This window comes from Chinchilla lanigera, unplaced genomic scaffold (genome assembly GCF_000276665.1).
Source record: "Chinchilla lanigera isolate Chin_1 unplaced genomic scaffold, ChiLan1.0 scaffold00093, whole genome shotgun sequence".
NCBI classification, from domain to species: Eukaryota; Metazoa; Chordata; class Mammalia; order Rodentia; family Chinchillidae; genus Chinchilla; species Chinchilla lanigera.
Window position 1 is genome coordinate 5,666,659 of NW_004955494.1, and position 21,078 is coordinate 5,687,736.

Genomic DNA, 21,078 nt, shown 5'->3' on the forward strand with positions numbered 1-21,078 from the left:
CAGTGCTGGGTGTCTTACCTGCTTGGAACAGGTATGGAAGACAGGTGTGTAGATGACTGAAAAGATTAATGCAGCGTGCATATATGTAAGGCCACTAACGAACACAAAATCTTTATTATATAGCACTACACTCACATATTTAAAGGATTGGAAATTTAAAATTGGCTGTAAATTTTGGAGGACAAGTGAGAAAAAATGAACAAGGGTTTTAGATGTGAATGAGGATTGAAGGATATACATGCAAGAGATGTTCTGAAATCTAATTCACCATTGTGTGAGTTTGCTAGGCATCAAATACTAGGTATTTTACGCTACACAAATGTTTTTCTTCACAGTTCTGGTAGCGGGGCTGGGGATTTAGCTCAGCGGCAAAAGCGCCTGCCTGGCAAGCGCAAGGTCGTGAGTTCGGTTCCCGGTACCGGAGAAAAACCAAAAAAAAAAAAAAAAAACCAAAAAAAAAAAAAACAAAAAAACAAAAACAAAAACACAGTTCTGGTAGCAAAAGTACAAGATCAAAGGGTTGGCAGGGCTGGTCTGCTAAGGACATTCCTTTTGGCTTGCAGGTGGCCATCTCTCCTTGTGTCTCCCTGTCTTGGTTACTTTTTTCTCATTGCTGGGACAAAATACCTGACACCCAAAATTAAAGAAGAAAGGTTTATTTTGCTTACAGTTTGTGGAGGTTTTAGTCCATACTTGGCAGGTTACAAGGCAGACTGGCACATGGCAGAGGGCTACAGCTCCTGGCACAGAACACAGCAAAGCAACAAACACACACAAGGGTGGAAATGGCCAGAGGCACCCTCTCCCTCTCCCTTACATATGCAAACTATCCACCCCAGGGCGGGTGTAGCTCTCAGACCCATAATCAATCAAACTCTAAAAGCCTGCCCCATGGCCGCATGAGGCTTTGGGGGGACACCCAGACACAAGCCATAACACTCTCCAAACTTGTATGTCTGCGTTCAGACTTGATCTTTTAAGGACACCAATCATGCTGGGCTGTGATTCATCCTGATGACCTTGTTTTAACCTAATTATCTCTTCAAAGTCTCTCTCTCAGGGTATATTCACACAGTAGGGTACCGGAGTTAAGATTTAGGCACAGAATTTTGGGAGGGACTAATTTAGCCACAAAAACTGATTCTATCTACGTCTATAATTTTTCCAAAAAAGGAGAATAAGAAAATAATAATTTAAAAGAACATTAGAGGCAATACATAGTGTCACTAAACAGGGTTGTAGGAATTCACCAATGGTTATACTGCAAATTGTTGTCATCACATAAGTTGCTCAATTATGAGATACCAGCATGAAAAATTGGTCAACATAAAAAAAAACCCAACTTGTAATCATTAACTGTTCCCCTCCACAAACCATCAGACACCAGCAGTACAGTTATGCCACCAATCCATATATATATATATATATATATATATATATATGATGCCTTAGTACTTTCTTTTTCTTCTTTCCATCATCCCAGTTGTTCCTTCCTTTGGGCAATTTCTTTCACTTTCATATTATCTGTTGTACATTTTGGGTTTTTATTCTCTTTAATGATTTGATCAATCTTCTTACATTTGGTGACCTGAGCAACTTTGTTGAAGATAACAATATGTAATGTAACAGCCACTCTTGTTCCCTATCATTTGGTTTGAAACCTCGTATCATTTTTAATGTCCTTGCTTTGTTTTGTTTGTATTTTGCTGTTATTCTTTTTTTGTGCTATTTTCTTTAAAATTAAAAATTTAAAAAAAAGAAGCATCTATTTGGAAGCAAAAAGGGACTATTTTTGATGCTATACTGACTAAAATTTTATGCAAGCTTTTCCTCGTAGCAATGGTCATGTTATGGGCAACTGGTATGGTAAATGCAAATAGTGATGGCTAAGTGGGAACTCTTTATTAGAGCTTATAGTACATGTCATGCCTGAGAGAGGCTACTAGATAACTTTTAATATTATATAACAAGGCAAATTTTTACCTGTGAACTTATTATTACAGAAGTAATCTCGTATTAAATATTTAGACGTTATATCAGAGATCATCATTCTTTTTGGGATTGAAGAAGTCAGTCAATGAGCATGACCAGGGAGGTCACCGTCAGCAAGTGGAAGGCCTCCAAAGGGACCCACTGATTGAGGAAATGGCAGAAGCTTTTGTGGAATAAGAGAACTCATTAATTTCTCATCTATAGCATGTGTGTGTGTGTATGTGTGTGCATGCGTATGTGTACGTGTGTATGTATAGGTGTAACTAACACACAAGGATGATGCAAATGTGTTGGACTAAAGATGAGACCTTAACTTGGTGTTTTTTTCCTTTTGTGGTACTGAGGATGAATCCCAGGGCTTTATCATGGAGCTCCATCTTCAGACTTTGAAAAAAAAATTTCTTTTTAAAATTTTGAGACAGGGTGCTCCTAAGTCGTGAAGTTGCCCAGGGTGGGCTCAAACTCATGATCCTCCTGCCTCAGCCTTTAACTTGGTGATTTTCTACTTAGTAGAAAAATGCTTTTAAATTTTTCTATCAACACACCCAAGCATGGCTGGTTTGTCTACTCCTTACTATAACATGTGAGTACAATATCATGAAGAACTAGAAGAGCAAAAAGATACTTTAGCTGCTCTCCCTAAAGAAAGGAAAATTGGGAGACTTGAGGAGAAAGTGGCTGAAAAGACTGTAGACTGGAATTTCTGATTACCCAATGTTTACATGATTTTAAATGTGGTGGTCTCATGACCCCCGTGGGAAGCCAAGACTCGGAGACTCCAAATTTGGGAGGCAAAGGTGTTTATTTTAGGCCTGGCTGATGCAGACTCTTGGGATCGATCCCGAGAATGCGCGCCTCACAGACTAAGCGCTCTGAATTTAAGCACAAAAACCGCAAGAAGGGCGGGGATAGGGTGATAGGAAAGCAGATCAGGCAGGTGGCGCTTTGCTCAGTTGCACAAGGACAGCTGGTTCTTTTATTATGTCCTTTTAAGGGAACATTACCTTGGTCTAACACAACATGTTTATCAGTACAGCATAACAGTCAGGTCACAAAGACCCAAGAGAAATTCCACAGCACAACTTGTTTATCATGGCTACTCAGGCACATACAAAACAGCAATGTGGCGCAAGGTTATAACATTAAATTAGGTGATTTATTTAATACTATTATAATTACTTATTATTTATTACTATGATATATGGGTTATTATTCCCTTACATTAGCTTATTGATGCTGGGTGAGTTGCTTTGGATGACAACTGACATGTTTAGGGACTTTGGAATTTGTGCTGTTTGGCTGATGAAATACATTTCTGCATTTCCTCCACTAAAATGTCAGTTATATCTGCATCACTTACCAACACTCACACAGCTGAACTTTCTATTTTGAGAAGATGCTGTTTAAAGCTAAGCCGTCGCTTAAAACAAAACAAGTAGAAGCAAAATAGAGGTTCCTGAAGTGGTAAAAATATGCTTAGTTTGTGTCTAGACATAGATGTAGACTATCTTTTTAATCACATACACTTAATAGAAAGCAAACACGTGTGGAAGAGCAGATAGCTGGGAGGGAGTGGAGGGTGTTAGGCAATAGGAAATGAGTGGAAAGGAGAGAGATGCTGAGGGAAAGAACAGATGCGTGGGAGGAGACCATCTCATGCCTAGCACTATGGGTCAATGCTAGGTACACATATCTGTGTATGAGGTGTAATAAAAAATACAGTGGATATTTACTAAAATTTGTTACAGTGAAAGATACATTGGCATTTATCCCCTTCAAAATATTGCTCCTCGCTTCAGACACACTTTAAATGATTCCTTTCTTGTTGCCACTTTCAAAATATACAATGAAAGTTCAAGTAAAAAATGTCTACAGTAAAAGATACATTGGTATTAATCTCCTTCAAAATACTCCCTCTCCCTTCAAACACCTTTACCGCCTTGTTCTTGCACTTCTGAAGCAGTTCTGGAGTCTTCTTTCCTGAGGGTCTTTAGCTGTGCTGTCATGGCTGTCTCTATGTCCTGAATCAGTTCAAAATATTTACCTTTCATGTTTAGTTTTATTTTGGAGTAAAGCCAGAAGTCTCAAAGTTCTAGAGGACACACAAGCACATAAGACAGACTGTAGTGTTTTTACAGAACTGCTTTTGAAACAAATGGCACCAAGCAAGGGCATTCACTATATTTTTGATCATACCTCCTAAGGACACTCTCAAAAGAGGACTCCCAGAACTGTTTCAGAAGTGCAAGAACAATCGGGTAAAGGTGTTTGAAGTGAGAGGGAGTATTTTGAAGGAGATTAATACCAATGTATCTTTTACTGTAGAAATTTTTTACTTGAACTTTCATTATATATTTTGTTCATGTATCATGTGTATGTATGTATGTATGCATGCATGCATGCTGCATGTATCCCATTCATACCCCTAGAAATAAATGCATGGAAGTCCATACCACAGGAAATGGATCCAGTGGTACTACAATGTGAGACATCAAAGGAGAAGCAAACTGATTATCCAGGCATTGGACACAACCATAACTTTGAAGAACATATTCAAGAAATTTAAAAAAAAATAGTATTCTGTGATTTTCAAGTAGAAAATGTTTCCTATATTGTAACATTTGACATATGCTACTTAAGTCTGAGTGGAAACATTTGGGAATATAATGAATCGGGCGTGTTAAGAAGACTAGCCAACTAGTACCTGAATTATAGGTGTGTCTTTAAGTGGGTACGTTTATGATTCAACAAGACTTACTATCAATTCTGAGGCATAGCTGCTATGGTACGAGGGTTTAGGTGTTTCTGGGTGATGATAGAGCTAATTAACAAGAAAAGGATCTTGGGGATATCCAGCCATGGGATTCTGTTTACACTGTGATTGCTGTGTTCAATGATGATTTGATCCTTTTCTTTCCGTGAGGTCTTGTGTCCTATTCAGCCATTTTCAGAGTGAATTTGTCTGGTGTAGATGACAGGTCTCCAGATGTCCTCATCCATGGGTCCCTTGACCTCTGGAACTGTAGGGTGCATTTCTGAATGTTCTTAGTTTCCTCAGATATAAATTTTTACCTCCTACCTGGTGAAAATCTTTCATTTCTATTCTAATCAATATTTTCTCCCATTGCTTTAATGACCCAAAGCTATTTTACTTGTCAGCAGCAAACAAAAGTTTGACTCAGTAAGCATCTGGGCTCTCCTCAATCATTTAATCTCCTAGTTTTCCTTTTAGTTTTTTGGCTATACAGCAAGCCTGCTGAAAAACTTCAAAGCGAGACCTTTCACTGAGAAAATAAGATAAGCTTGCTCTAGAAATCTTAACCTTTCCACTTCTCGGAAAAGCATCAACCCTGTCTTCAAAACACATTTAAATTGATGCCATTCTCCAAGGCCCACTTTCAACTCTATTTCTTTAAGGTTTCCCTAATTTAAGGTGCGTGTGCGCGCGCGCGTGTGTGTGTGTGTGTGTGTGTGTGTGTGTGTGTGCGCGCGCCAGCTGCGTGATAATCCTGTTCTTAAAGCACTGCGAATAGATGGAAAAGAGATGACACATATTGTTTGATTATTTGCCTTTCTATAGCAAGTTTACTATTACAGACTGTCATATAAATTACTAATGAGAATTTACATTAGTACTTCCTTTTAAAGCATGAACTTGCTAATATAAATCTAGAGATTTACAAAGACCCCAGTCTGCAGTTCAGTAAATCTTCTTATAATAATCTATGCTAAGAAAAATGTACAATAATTTGACAGCAAAAACAGCATTGCACCATTATTTATAATAAGAAAATATGAGAGCAATTCAAGTGACCTACCAAAGAAGAAGAAAGGTTACCAAAAATATATAAGGCAGATGACATAAAGGAATACTGCTTAGTCATGTTTCAGAATATAGCCAATGGCATGGAAAAGAAATGCAGTTGCATTTTTAAAGTAAAATATTATATCAACTGTCAACATATTCCTAATTAAAGTCATAGAAAGAAAATATAAATAGAACACACTACCAAATGTTTTAATATTGTGAAATTATGGGTAATTTATATTAATATATGTATATACTTTCCCTATGAATTTGTTTTGCATTTCAAACAGAAAAGTATTTGTTTTTTTATTTTATGAAAAAAGGTAAAACAAAATTTCATAACAAAATAATAGAAGAACAACAATAATTAATACATTACATACTGTTATTTTTAAAGTAGTTGCTCAGGGTACAAGATATGGGCATAAAATTTCTTCGGTTGATATTACCCCAAACCTTCCTTTGTAATGAGCTAAGAGACACTAGTAGTATAACAGACTTACATTTTTTCCCTTTTCCCTACTGTCTTTTCCCCTTTTACCTATCCTAATTCCTTTGTCTTTTTGAATAATTTCTTCCCATTTCACAATATCCATTATGCATCTCAGACTTTATTTACTTGTTCAATTTCTCACACCAGGGAGACAATATGATGTTTACACATGTGAGTCTGATTTAGTTCACTTATGAGTATGGTCTCTAGGTGCATTCATTTACTTATAAAAATCTCAAATTTATCCTTCTTTATGGCTGAGTAGTACTCCATTGTATAAAAATACTACAACTTTTTCATCCATTCCTTCACTAATGTACATTTGGGTTGTTTCCAAGATTTAACTATTACAAATTGTGCTGCTATAAACATGGGTGCACATATATCACTGTGGTATGATGTTTTTTTTAATTCTTTTGGCACAATACCCAGAAGGGGAATAGCTGAATTGAATGGGACCTCTAATCCTAGTTTTCTGCAGAATCTCCACACTAATTTCCACAGTGGTTGTACCACTCTACACTCCCAACCACAGTGGAGAAGCGTTCCTTTTCCCCCCACAACACCTGTAGCATTTGTTACTGGTTGATTTCTTGATGACAGTCATTCTTTCTGGTGTGAGATGGAATTTCAGAGTTGTTTTGATTTGCATCTCTCAAATGACCAGTGATGTTGAACATGTTTTCATATATTTATTTGCCACTTGTATGTTTTCTTCTGAGAATTGTGTAATCATTTCAGATGCCCATTTTTGGTTTGGGTCTTTGAGTTTGGTGGCGGGGGGGGGGTCTGAGTTTTTTCAGTTCTTTATATGTTCTAGATACAAGTCTTTTGTCTGAAAGACAACTGGTTAAAATTTTTCCCACTCTTGGGTTGTCTTTCACTCTGCTGCCGATTTCTTTAGATGTGCAAAAGCATTTTAATAAGATGAGATCCCAGTTGTTCATTCTTTGAAGTATTTCCCATGCAGTCTGTGTTTGGTTCATGACCTCTCTACCAACATCTATGTCTTCAAGATTTCTACATACTTTCTCTTCCAGCAGACTTAGTGTTTCTGTTTTAATATTTAGATCTTTGAACCATTTTGACTTTAGTTTAGTGCATGATGATTGACGTGGGTCTAATTTTAGTCTTTGACATGTGAAAAGCCAGTTTTTCCAGCCCTTTATGAAAGAGGCTACCTTTTTCCAGTGAATATATTTTCCCCCTTTGTCAATGATAAAGTGGCTGAGTGTGTTTAAAGTTCTGTCTGCATCTTCTAAACTGCTCCACTAGTCCTCAGATCTATTTTTTTGCTAATTTTATCACAGTAGTTTTGTACTATATTTCAGGTAAGGGATTGTGATGCCCCCTGCCTTGCCTTTGTTGCCCAGGATTACCTTTGCTATTCTAGGTCTCTTCTGGTTCCAAATGAATTTTAGGAAATTTTTTTCTAGTTCACTGAACTCTGCTAATGGTATTTTGACCAGGATTGCCTTAGATCTATATAACAATTTTAGGAGTATGGTCATTTTCACTATGTCGGTTTTTCCTATCCATGAGCAAGGAATATCTTTCTATTTTCTGATATCCTTTTTATCTCATTTTTCAGAGTAGTGTAATTTTCAATATATAGTCTTTTACTTCCTTTGTTAGATTGATTCCTAAGTATTTTATTTTTGGATGCTATTGTGAAGGGTGTGATTTCCTTAATTTCTCTCTCAATGAGTTTGTTCTTTATGTACAGGAATGCTATTGATTTTTGAGTGTTGACTCTGTATCCACCTACGCTACTGAATTTGATGATTAAATCTAGAAGTCTTTTGGTGGAGTTGTTGGGGTCTTCTATATAGAGTATCATGTCACCAGCGAATAATGGTATTTTAACTTCTTCCTTTCCTATCCTTATTCATTTTATTTCTCTGTCTTGTCTAATTGCTCTGTCTAGTGTTTCCAGAACTATGTTTAGTAGAACTGTGACAGTGGACGTCCTTGTCCTGTTCCTGAAAATTATGGAACATTTCATGAATTTGCATGTCATCCTTGTGCAGGCGCTACGCTAATCTTCTCCATATCTTTCCAGTTTTAGAGTATGTGCTGCCAAAGCAAACCCAGTAATTGATTTTTTTAAAAGAAGAAAATAACTCCGTGGGGGAGAAATTATCTTTTTTCTTTAGGCTATCAATTATACATTTTTCTCCCTTGTAATTCATTTGCCTGTGCATACGCTATATTTTATATCACATGCATCTGGATACTAATAATAAGTCAGCAGAAGAGAAATGGGTGTCAAGCCATATAATAGTAGCTACTTATCCATGATCTTTAAGATAAATGTATGCGTTTAAAATACTTTATAATTCTAAAAGACTCACATACAGCAATTCATGAAAGCATAACTTGTAATATGAGCTCTATAACAGCAGAATTTTGTTCTATTCAGCATTATATTCCAGTATCCAGAATTTTACTTGATGCTTAATGGCTACTGAGTCATAGTTTCTCAACCAATACATGAGTTTTGGGGTTGTATCGATAGTAAAATGGGATTTGAAAGTTTCTTATCTCACATGGGCCTCCTCATGGCACTATGAGAGGTTACTGGTTTTTCTACAAGTTTATAGGAATCAGATGCACAATGACTGATTTCCCCTAAATCACAGAGCTGATAAGTGGCAGATATCCCTGAGGATCAATTCCCTAAGATAGGAAATTTCTCTCATTATGATCCTAAGAAAACTTTACTATTTCCTCATTTTCTCACTGGATCAGGGTTTTCATGTCCCTTAATGCTTCATTGTCTACAGATTTTGTTTTCTCTTGTTTTGTTTATTTTTGTTTATTTTTTTCCGGTACCAGGAATCGAACTCATGACCTTGCGCTTGCCAGGCAGGCGCCGTGCTGCTGAGCTAAATCTCCAGCCCTGTTTTCTCCTTAGAATAAATAAATAAGGGGACTCAGAATTTACTGTAGCATGGATCATATTCTTCTTCATTCTTTTCAGTGCCTTTCTTCCTTCCTATCAGAAGTTGCTATGCATTGATAGAATTTATTTGAATTTAAATTTTGAGTTTTCTGGAGAATATGGTAAAGATGGAACTTTACATTTTATGATGAAAGACAATGATGTTTTTAATTAATTTTTATTGTAAGCAATATGTGGTTGTAGAAATGGTTGCCTTTCTCATGGGGAAGTGGTGCCAAAAGTAACATGTCTAATTCTTTTTAAATCTCTTTCCCCTCCCCTGTCTCCTCTAACCATCCATTTTTGCATGTTTGTCTCCCTATTTCCTATGATCTATCTTTTGTTGGTGGGGATGTAAACTCACATAAACATTAGTGAAATCAGTCTAGATATTTCTCAGAAAACTAAAACTAGAAATTCTACCCAGCAATACCTCTTCTAGGTATCTTCCTGAAAGAGTTAAAGACATTACATAGCAGTGATCCATGTTTATAGCAGCACAACTCATAGCTAAATTTTGGAAGTGTCCTAGATGTCCATCATCACATGAATGTATAAAAAAATATGGCTTTCATATACAGTGGAGTACTATTCTGCCATAAAAAGATAAACTTGTGTCGCTTGTAGAAAAAAAGTATGCACCCTGAAACTCCCATGTTATTGAAATAAATCAGACATGAAGCTTGAATATCATAAGGCTTCTCTTATTTGAGAAATCTAACATTTAAATAAAAAACAATGAATTCTTACTAGAATAGATTTTTTTTTTTTTTAGGAAAGTCATAGGCTTCCTGAATCCTTTCAAACATATCTTGGAAGAAAACTCTTTCTTTTCAAGTAGCGCCAAGTTTTATAAGCCGACCATCCTTTCTCATGCCTATATCCCAATTTTTATGAGTACTATCAACTCAAAACTGGACAAAGAAAGCTTGAAGTTTTGAAGTGCAGGGAGTTGAAACATACCACAAAGACTGATTTTTGAAAGTGATAATTTCCTCATAGGGACCATCTGAGGAGGAGAAATCACTTCATGGGAAGGAACTCCTTGCTCTCACATTTGATGGGCTCATTTCCTCCCTGCATTTATGTCTGCTTCATGGCCTTAGTCCAGGAGGAGAACAGTGACATTTGCCTCAGGAGTTGCTTTCTCTGTGGCCTGTCACTTGATTTGGCTTTGTTCAGTGGGAAAGAAGGTCTCTACTCTTTCACATCGTGGCTGGGATCCTTGTGGTCCTTCATATATGACTACTTTATGAAGTGCTTGCACTGCTCCTGGACAATGTGTGCCTTTTGCACTCATAGCAAAGTTTTTCCGGCTGTCACCTTAACAGTCCACCTAAATGTGATATGAGTTTTACCCACAGAGTTAGTTCTGGCATTTATTTTAAGGACAAGAAATTGTGTTAAGAAATACAAATAAATTTCCTGTGTATATGTTTGTGACTTTCTTCTTCATAAAATATTCATTTTTAATGATCTACTAAGATTCTGATGAATTTACAGTCTTTCCATTCTATGAAAAATATTATTATTCTGTATAATGATAAGTTGATACTCAATTTCTCACTCAAACATTCATTTGTCCAGTCTGCATGCAATGCATATTTCATGAATAACTGTCATGAGCCAGGCCCTGAACTTACAGATGCAAAATACAGTCATGGGTCTCTCCCCTCACAGAAAGAGGAAAAAGCATATTTATTTAAGACACAATTAACAGTTTAGTTCTAATGTGGAAAAAGAAACAAAAGGCACAATAAATGGGTCTGTGTGTGGAATCTGCTTAGTCTGGGAGTCTGGGAAGGTTTCCCAGAGGAACTAAAATTGAACTAAGATTCTAAGGATAAACAGGGACTGGCTAAACAAAATGAGATGGTAGAGAAACAAAAAACACTCAGGCATGAATGAAGGTTGAAATAGAAATTGCGCGCGCACACACACACACACACACAAAGGAATTCTAAGAATCTCCACAAAGAAGATGTGTGAGATAGGTTTGTGTCATGTTAAACATTTACTGATTTCACTGGAATTTATTGACCAACAGTCATGCACAAGACCCTGTGCACAGCCTGGGGTACAGCAGTGATAGAGTTTTTCCTCTTGTCGCTTATTCTTCACTGTCCACTACGGTACTGATAACACACACTCTAATAAAGGAACCGAAGAGGAAAGATTCTAACTAAATCATGAGGCCAATGAGGTAGATATGCTGATGGCAGCACCTGAAGGATGAGACAAACCAATAAGCGAAGAGCAAGGGTGGAAGCACAGGGTTGATAATGGAGAGAGGGCTTGAAGGTCAAAGACCAGAGGGGAAAAAATGGCGGCCTTGGGAAATTGAAATCAGCCCAAGTATGGAAACTGAAGAAACGAGACCGTATTTCAATGTTCCTGCTTCTCCATTTGTTATTAGAGAAGTTAGACCAAGTTTTTCTAGAACCTAGATTTCATGGTACTGTTTTACATTCCAAAGACATACTAGACAAAAACTGCAAGGTTGTTAATCAATTTTTCAGGCCACAGAGATGAACAATGACAAAGCACTTTTAATCTGCCAGTTAAGTACAGATAAGAGTCAGAAAAAAGTCCTTTTGATTGTGATCAGTATTTTCTTTATTTGCAAAAATTCAAACATTTTAGGTGAGGAATCAAACTGCCTCGTTGTAAATGTACATTCCTCCTGCTTTTCTTTGACTTTTACCAAAGCCTTCTCACTTTTGTACCTATCTGGATGGAGCACAGAGTGGATAATGTGTATCGTGTGTTTGTACAATGCTATGATGATGTGCCAATTGTGTCAGAAGAATGAGGCAATTGTCCCTGTGTAGATTGAATGGGAAAGTGGTAGATTTCCTGGAATTGGACACATTGTTACTTAATGAAAAAGAAACGCAAGACCTAGACAACAGAGAGGGAGTGCCCAGGCCTTTAACAGCAGGAGTTTGGGGAGAGATCCCCAAGCCCAAGTACTTATAGAGATGACAACCTACATTAGCTCCAGTAGTGCTCAGCACTCACAGTAATTTCATGTGTTATGAAATAAATGTGTTTAAAACACCTAATTGCTCTGGCATCCACTCAGACTTACATATGAAATAGAGAGGTGTTAGCCAAAGTATGAAAATATTGGCACAAACTATTCTCTAATTGAGAGCTGAAAGCTTGGAGATTCCTGAGGAGTCCCCAGCATAGGATATGAGGAAACTGAAACAAGAGGAGCACCCCAGTTAGCTTCCTTTTGGCACTCCAAAAGGAACGCAAGAAGCAGGAGAAGATGCTGGATTAAAAGATGCCACCCTCTGAGGAACATGAACAGGACATCAGCAAACAGGATCAGTTAATGATTGTTCCTTGAGGGTATCATCCTTATAAACAGCTACTGCTTAAAATGTCAACCAAAGCCTAGGGATTATCGAATGTTTAAACACTATTTGCTTAGCTATTAAATAGAATACCTTCTCAGACCTTATAAGTATCATTAAACTAAGAAATTCTTGTCATCTTACTCTTTATATGTTAAGGAGACACTCATAAAAACAAGAAAATATAGAGGGAATGAAAGAGCAAGTCTCTTAAATATGCAAGTGGGACAAGCTGAGGATAGGCATGAACAGAATGGCTACCTATAAGAGCAACAATTAATCAGGATCTTAGAAACTGCTGACCAAATTGCATATGGTGCCCTAGAGAAACCTGAACGCCAGAAGTGTGGAAAAATGATAAGGAACACCAACACCTTTTCACCAGTGTTCAGTGGTCTTGAGAACTATTGTTGAGGACAGATAATAAGAGATAAGGGTTTCTAGCTCTACTTAAGTGTGATTTGAAAAATGTGCACGATTTCTTATTGACATCGTGTCATGTCTTCTCTCACCATAAGCCCGGGGATTTTCTTAGAGATAATTTTTATGATCTCCTGAACAGCTTCCTAATTCCCATCGGCTGTTGCTTTTGTCCCAGTATTCTTCTGCTGTTCATCACATGCTCAGCCCATTCACACTGGTGATGATGCAGAATTTTAATTATATAGAGAAATAGTCTCAGTTTATTATCAACTAGATATAAATCCATACTTTCGTTGAGCAAATGCTATTTTGCCGTATTCTGTTCTCAGTGGACTTTATACAACTGAGTAAATTTGGCTAGTAATCCTCTGTTTGCCATCAGATATTATGATATTATTCATATGCCCATTCAAAAGTGATTAATCTGAAACACAAATGCATGAATTAGCTTTCTCAAAGTCCCATAGTAACTTAACCATGCAGCCTGCATTTAAACCCTAGCACTCTGTCTCCAGAGCCTATGCCTGCCCAGGGCTATTCTGCCATTGCTGTGGACCCAGTGGGGGAGGCAGCACAGAAACAACCGGCAGTTTCATTTGCTAGCCCAGCTACCTTACCATTTTTGTCTTTGGAGCTTAAGTAGATGTATCCTGTTTCCTATTACATTTTTCCAGTAGAAAAAAAGCAAAGTCAAGATAATTGAGTGGGAAAGGATGAGAATTTTAATTTAAATCCTCAGGATTTTACTTGTTTAGTTTAACACAGTTCGGTACTTCTATTCGCTTCCTGCAAGATTGGACGCCTCTAGGCAAAGGTCTAGACGGGCGACATGGGGTTCACAGCTGCTCCTTGCTCCGTAAATAGCGAAGTGAATATATAAACAGATGGGGCACCCAAAGGGGAAGTACTCAGGAATTGTTTGCTCAGAAAGAAAGTGCTAATTCTTCTACACAGTTCTGTGAGAAGAGAGGGGCTCAGAAGGGCTCTTTAAGCTCTTCGCTGAGCAGCAACCTGGTTAATTTTCTAAGAGACGACTGCCTGCTGTGTTTGTTTTCTAAGCAAGACATTCAAATAATATTTTGCATGCCAAATAGAAACGGCCAATAAGACAACAGACGTTTGTAGGTATTCATACAAGGTAGCTGTGCTCCCCCGGCTTAATTTTAGAGGTACTTTTCCGGCAAAAGTGCATGGATGCAAACACACACACACACACACACACACACACACACACACTCCTCTCAACTCACCAAGAGAACTGCCAGGACCAAACAACTTTTCTATTGCTCTTATCTTGTAGTTACTGGCCAGTTGTAAATAAAGCGACTTTCCCTCTAACAGATTGATAGCTGGGTGCTTATTTTTCTCTTGTCTCTGTTTTTAATTGCAGCAGAATCTAAGAAGAAGAAAAAGGAAGGCAAGAAGCAGGAGAAGATGCTGGATTAAAAGACGCCACCTTCTGAGGAACATGAACAGGACATCAGCAAACAGGATCAGTTAATTATTGCATTTATACCTACTGTAGGCTTTTTATTCAAAATTATGTATAGCTTAAGTACACAATAGGTAAAAACAAAGAGGAAAAGAAAATTTTTGTAGTAGCATTTTTTAAAATGTATACCATAGTACCACTAGGGGCTTACAATAAAGGACTGTAATCCTATTTAGAAAGTTGAAGTTGACTTGTAGCACATGATAAATGATAGACAATTGAGGTAAGTTTTTTTTGAAGTTATACAATATTTCACATTTAAATTTTTTTACAGTTTTTCTTTTGGCAGCAATTTAAATGTCACGATCATGTAAACTACTTCTCTTGTTATTTTTTTCGTCACCTAGATTTTTTTCCCAATTGAGAAAAATATATACTAAACAAAGCAGCAATAAAATATAATTACTCTATTTGAGGGAAATATCTTGTTTTCTGCTGACAGATTTTTTTTTTTAAAAAACGTCATCCAAATAAATGCAGAAAAGAGGTGGAGCAATGATGCAGTGCAGAATTGATTTTTTTTTCTTTTTAAAGAAAATCATTAAAACAGTGAGATTCACTTTGGCAGAAACATCTGTTATCTCGATGAAGTTATTTTTCCATATGAGGAAAAAAATACTAGGAAAAATAAATCATGGTGATGTTGAATAAAAGGTGCTTTTGTGTGCAATAATTTGATCTTGTAACACTCTTCCTTTTGTCACCTCTGCGTCCCAATGCAATGAGTTAGCAGTGAGAAATAACTATAAAGTGAATTAAATCCCCTTTGGACACACTTTTAGGCAAGAGTTTTATTTTTGTTTTTATCTGGGTACTTCCTACAAGGTAATTATTGACTAATTTTAAAAATCCCAAATATGAAATTTTCCAAAATCTAAAAATTTGTGGACACAAATATAACAAGACAGGTGGAAAAATTCTACTTCCAACCTTATATGACAGGTCACAGGCACATTGAAAATATTGTGTGTAATTACTTTAAGGGTCTGTGTATAAGGTGTATCGGAAGCAAACACAGTTGGTGTTTAGAGTTGGAGACCATCCTCAACATATCTCCATTAGGTGTAAGCAAATATTTAAAACAATCTAAAAGTGGGGCTGGGGATTTAGCTCAGCGGCAAAAGCGCCTGCCTGGCAAGCGCAAGGTTGTGAGTTCGGTTCCTGGTACCAGAGAAAAACCAAAAAAAAATTAAAAAATAAAAATAAAACAATCTAAAAGTATTCAAACTGTGAAACATTTCTCAGCCCAAGCATTGCTCTTAAGAGCTAACTAGCCTGTGCCAGAATTTAGTAGATTTCACTGGTGCTTCTGAATTCAAAGTAGCCTTGGATTTAATGTAACGTGAAAATGCTCTTCTTACATTGAATGAGTTTGGCCTAGCACAATACAAATTAGGATCATAGTAACTCACTACAAAGCTGTAGTTTGTATTTAATTTCCATAAACCAAGAATTTCTATTGTACATTCTTATGACTGTCTCAACTGCTAGTCTTTCAGTGCAATGTAAGTAAATAAGACTATTGAAGTAGTAACATTTCCATTATTCAAAGAATTACAATCTCAGAATGTTGGCCGAGCTGAGCTTTTAAGTATTCCTCTTGACATACCCACCTCTAAATCTAAGGTTATAAGACTCAGTAAACAAATTATCTACCAAGATAATCACAAGTCTGTGTTCAGAAATGACAGTCTCCACATATCCTACACTAGCTATAACATAATTACATACTAGTCTATGGATGGTGCCAAAAAGTCAAAGTAGCTAAACTCCTTTGACCATCTGATCTAAGATCCTCTTGGGCTAAAATATTGATAGGGTCCATTTCTCCTGCTATGTTAAAGCCACCTGCCAGTAGAAATAAAAAGGAAATAAATGTACAGGCATCTTATGGACTGATACTTAATAAAAACAGAGTATTTGGCAAAGAGAAAATGACCAAAACATGACTAGTGAAACATGTCCTATTACAAGATATCCTTAATAAAAAAAGTAGTCTTGGGGTTGGATGGAAAAGATGAAAGAAGAGCAGTGTTTTAAATGGTGTTTTGGACAGCAAATTTGAAAATGGACGAAAGGATGGAAGAGTCTGTGGCAGACTTTGTTAGGCTTGCAGCTACTGTTTCTCTGCTATCATCATTTAGCCCAAAACTACAGCCCATGAATCAGTAATGAGTTAAGGTGAACTAGAACAAAATCTCCCAAGGGAACGACAACCCTGTAAACAACCATGGCATACTCCTTTATTCACAGAACATGGCAGAAAGCCAAAAAGGCAGGGTTTTCTGCCAAGTCAACTATGATTCTTTGCACACATTATAATAACTGACTGATTCGCCATTAAAACAGGATGGGAATACTAATCTCTCTGCACAGGATGTTAAATTCATCTTCCCAGAGGTTTTGAAAATTGTCCTTCTCCAGTGTCAGTTTCGAACATCCTTCTAAATCACACTGAAGCACTGAAACATAAATAGAAAAGAACTACCTCCCCCAAATCACTGATTCTCACAGATAGGAAAAGTGTAGGCTGTTACCAGTACTGCAAAGTGCCCAAGTAAACCTCTCTTCCCAAATGTTCTGAGTTTTAGGAATGCTACCCAAATGTGCAGTAGGGCTGGAAGGGAAATGTGACAGTAATCTGTATTTCTTCAAACAGATATGGAGTGAAGACATGCTTTCTAGCCAGTAATAAGGAGGGTACAAAGCAGCTTGCTCAAGCCCTTAGTAAACACAACCATCCAGTGAGCAGCAAATGTCCTTGCTCAGATCAGCATTTACATTCCTCACACTTTCTAAGAGCATGTAAATGTAGGGATGGGTGAGCAGGTTGTGAACCACAGGGTCTTAGATAAACCCACTGTGACTCCGTACACTTCTGGAATGACATTCGCACTGCTGCTATCGCTTGGACTGCAACACCAGTGGAATTTCATGCTCTGAATATGTATCAAGGGAAGTTCTACACATTTGGGTATGTGGGAAGGCATGAGCACAGAAAATTTAAAAACTTCATTTTACAGTAAGAATTTTACAGAGAGTGGAAAGGCCACTGTCTTTTTGCCTATTGTTGAGGCAGATAGTTCTTTAGGACTACAATAAATTTTTCTGTAACATCAAATGAGAGGTGCTGAAATTCTGAAAATCTTAACTAATTGCTTTGTTACATCTTTAAATGAAGAACAGAGGGGAACATACTTTTAAAAAACTCTGAAGGAGGAAGTAGAAAGTGCTCTCTAACAAACTGAATCATTAAAAAGAGTTCCCAGGTAGAAAAATATGAACTTTAGGAACTTAGTCATGAATTTTTCTGATGCAGCAAAGCAAAGGAGATTTTCTTTTTCCTATTAATCCTCTCCAAAATTAAGGAAAATATTCAATGTACTTTTTAAAAAGTTATGGAATTTTGGAATAATTTTGTGTAGGAAGAAACAGCCATAATGCAATCCTGAGCGTCCAGAAGTAACGCCTACTTCCAACTTTTGATGATTCTAGTTCTTCTAGAAATAAAAGACATGGAACACTGTAATAGAGGCAAACATCTCATACCCTTAGAAATTTTCCCTTTCTCTGCTTTTCTGTTCTTTTGGAGTCCTTCATTCTGCTAAGCAAATGCTCCATCCCATTGGAATCATAAGGAAATCAGTGTAATTCAAGAATATTGCAACACAAATGCAAGCACAATGTCTATCTCATTTTAAAATTATTATTGCAGAGAAGGAACAATTCATGTATAGTATCTAATTTCTGTAAAGTGATTCTTTAAAAGTACAAACTCTTAACAGGCAGATATTTCTTACACATATATCTGTTACAACTATTGCAATTACACACTCATTGAGTAACCAAGGAGGGTGTATATCTAGATTGTCACTGCGCGTTCTTTGACAATGGTAGAGAATAAAAACACGGAAAATCCTGACATCATATCCTTAAACTCCGGGAGTGAGCAAGGCCTTAGAGAATGTACAGATATAGACAGAATGCTTCTGCACTTCACCTTGTTCTTAGTGGAGATGAAAATATTACACAAAGCAAACTAATCACAGAGAGTGATTTTTTCCCAATTGTCAGATCCATCAAACACACGGTAAAGCTTAAAATATCTAAGTTTATGAGTTTCTGGGAGAGTTACATCAATGCTTCACTTATGAATGCTCAGTAGATTGTGATACTTAAAATGAGAAGAATTGGACACTTCTAAATCCCAAAGTTGTATGTTTTTAAGGTAGTCATTTTCACCTAATTTTTCTGAAAAAAATTGGTACTTCATTACTTTTTAGAAGAACATGGTAAATATAATTCAAGCTTCTCTTAAGCGTAAGGTTATTTACCTCACCATGAACATTAGGTTATCTTTTACTGTCATACTAACTCTATCTGTGAATATTTTCTTATGTGTTGCTGATGGATCACAGGATTAAATGAATGTTGTGCCTGGGTATAATAACCTGGAACTTGATTTGAGGTGAAAATACTTATAAAACACCTCAGAAATAATGTAGCTCCTTTTATATTTTGTCTCTTAATGGAGATGGAATGAAGTATATGCTATTCCCTGAGATATAGGATAGCAAAACATGATGACTATTCAATGGAATTATACAACGAGATCTCAAGATTACATACATGATTATTAAAGCTTTTTCTGGTCTTCTAGAAAAAAATCTGTTCTTATCCTTGGACTTGTCAGTTTTATTCAAAGCATTACCTATGATTTCTATATCAATAACCACCAGTATAAACAATATTGTTCTTTTATAGCCTACTTTTTAATCTCACTTGTATTTCATATATTGATTGAGGGTAACAGAACATTGATCATTTTGAGAATTTATAAAAATTACTAATCATTGTAATAATTATTTTTAATATAAAATATTCCATCACTGTAAAACATTTGTAATGCTGTAAATACCAGTGAAAATATGATTTTAATAGTATAAAATCCACACGTAACTTACAAAGGGCAGCAAGTTTCTCTTTTTTTTTTTGGTTTTTCTCCGGTACCGGGAACCGAACTCATGACCTTGCGCTTGCCAGGCAGGCGCTTTTGCCGCTGAGCTAAATCCCCAGCCCCTGGGCAGCAGGTTTCTTATGAGAACTTTTTTGCATTTATATACTATAAGAAAAATACCTTGGTAAAAGGCTAAACTCACTGTAGCATTAGACTATTGCAAGGTAGGATAAAAATAAAACTACTAAGAGGCCTTGAATAATTTTTTTGCTTTAGTAATTATTTTAATTATATAATAACAATTGATTGAATCACAGTTATCTTCATAATGCTATATTAATTACTCTGGAAGGAAAGAAATAAAAGTTGCAATTCCTGGCCCTCAGGTTCATTCATTTGTAGATTCTAAAAATATACAAAGAATTTTAAAATTAGAAGAGTTAATAAAATGGTATAACAGCATTATAATGTTTATGATGATTAAATGTAGGCCAACCCAGAAATTTCAAACAAATCACTGGGCTGGTTGGAGTAATTACAATATTTACAGAGCAAAGATTTAAGAGTCAGTGTGCTTCTTGAAGAATAGACTATTTGGAGGAAATATGTAAGAATTCTAATGGCAAAGTCTTGAAAGAGGTAATTTGAGTCATTTGTACAAAAGTGGATGCATCTTGAGACCAGAATGCCAGATGAAAAAAAATCAAACAGAGCAGGTTAAGATCACATGGTTTATATTATATGAGAAACCCCAAATACAAATAAATTCAAGAGAAAAAATGAATGATAGATGATAGGGATGTAGACTTTGTGGAGACAGGAGAGAGATCAAGGGATAGGGGGAGATGGGAAGCTGCAGTCAGGAAGGGGAGTAAAAATGATTAAGAGGCAATATGTCTATGTACTAATTCCCTGGAATGAATGTAATTACTATAAATATCTCCCAAATTTAAAAAGAAATTTAAAAAGAATCTTACATGTTTACAATATTTGTTCAGCTTAACTAAAACAATTTACCTAAAGTTTAAGTTAGTATCTTTAAAACATTTTTTAACATCACGTAACGTTGAATTAGGCAGTTGAAGCAGCATCCCTCACACACACACACACACACACACACACACACACACACACACAAATCCGCATATACTAATGAGATGCAAGTTTTACAGAATGATATTTATTCATACTGTGTTATGCACTCTCATATCTTTTCTTGCTTTTATCTCATTTTTTTTTAAAAGCTGGTCACAATCCAATAAATGGAATATATGACTGAAGTGTGGGTCAAAATCTTTATTTGAGTGTTTTCTTATAGATATTTTGACATCTAGCCAAACTTTTACCTACTGTGCAGGAACTGGTATGCAAATGATTTAAGAATAGCTTTCCTTTAGGGAAATAAATATACTGCTGCAGCTTCTGCTTACTGGATGGACTTCCATTTCCTGCTATTTTGCAGAGTCAATCCTAGTGAGACCATATCACATGGGCAAGAACCAAGAGTTTCCTTTTCTTTTACACTGAATGGAAGGAATTCCCCTCATGAGATTAGAGAGGTGGAGAGGAAAGAGTCCAGCAACTTTTGATTATTCCTTCTACCA

General features: G+C 36.4%; 1 protein-coding gene across 2 annotated transcripts in view; it reads left to right on the forward strand.

Annotated features, from left to right (window-relative positions):
• Ptn (pleiotrophin) overlaps window positions 1–15,190 on the forward strand; it is a 101,585-nt gene extending 86,395 nt beyond the window's left edge. The window contains exon 5 of one of the 2 annotated variants that reach the window (XM_013505032.1): window positions 14,419–15,190. In XM_013505032.1, coding sequence (XP_013360486.1) covers window positions 14,419–14,471 — 53 coding nt within the window. In that variant the 3' untranslated portion in view covers window positions 14,472–15,190. Of the gene's footprint in view, window positions 1–14,415 lie in introns of both variants that reach the window. The other variant, XM_013505031.1, reaches the window with a different exon arrangement.
• Window positions 15,191–21,078: the final 5,888 nt, after the last annotated feature.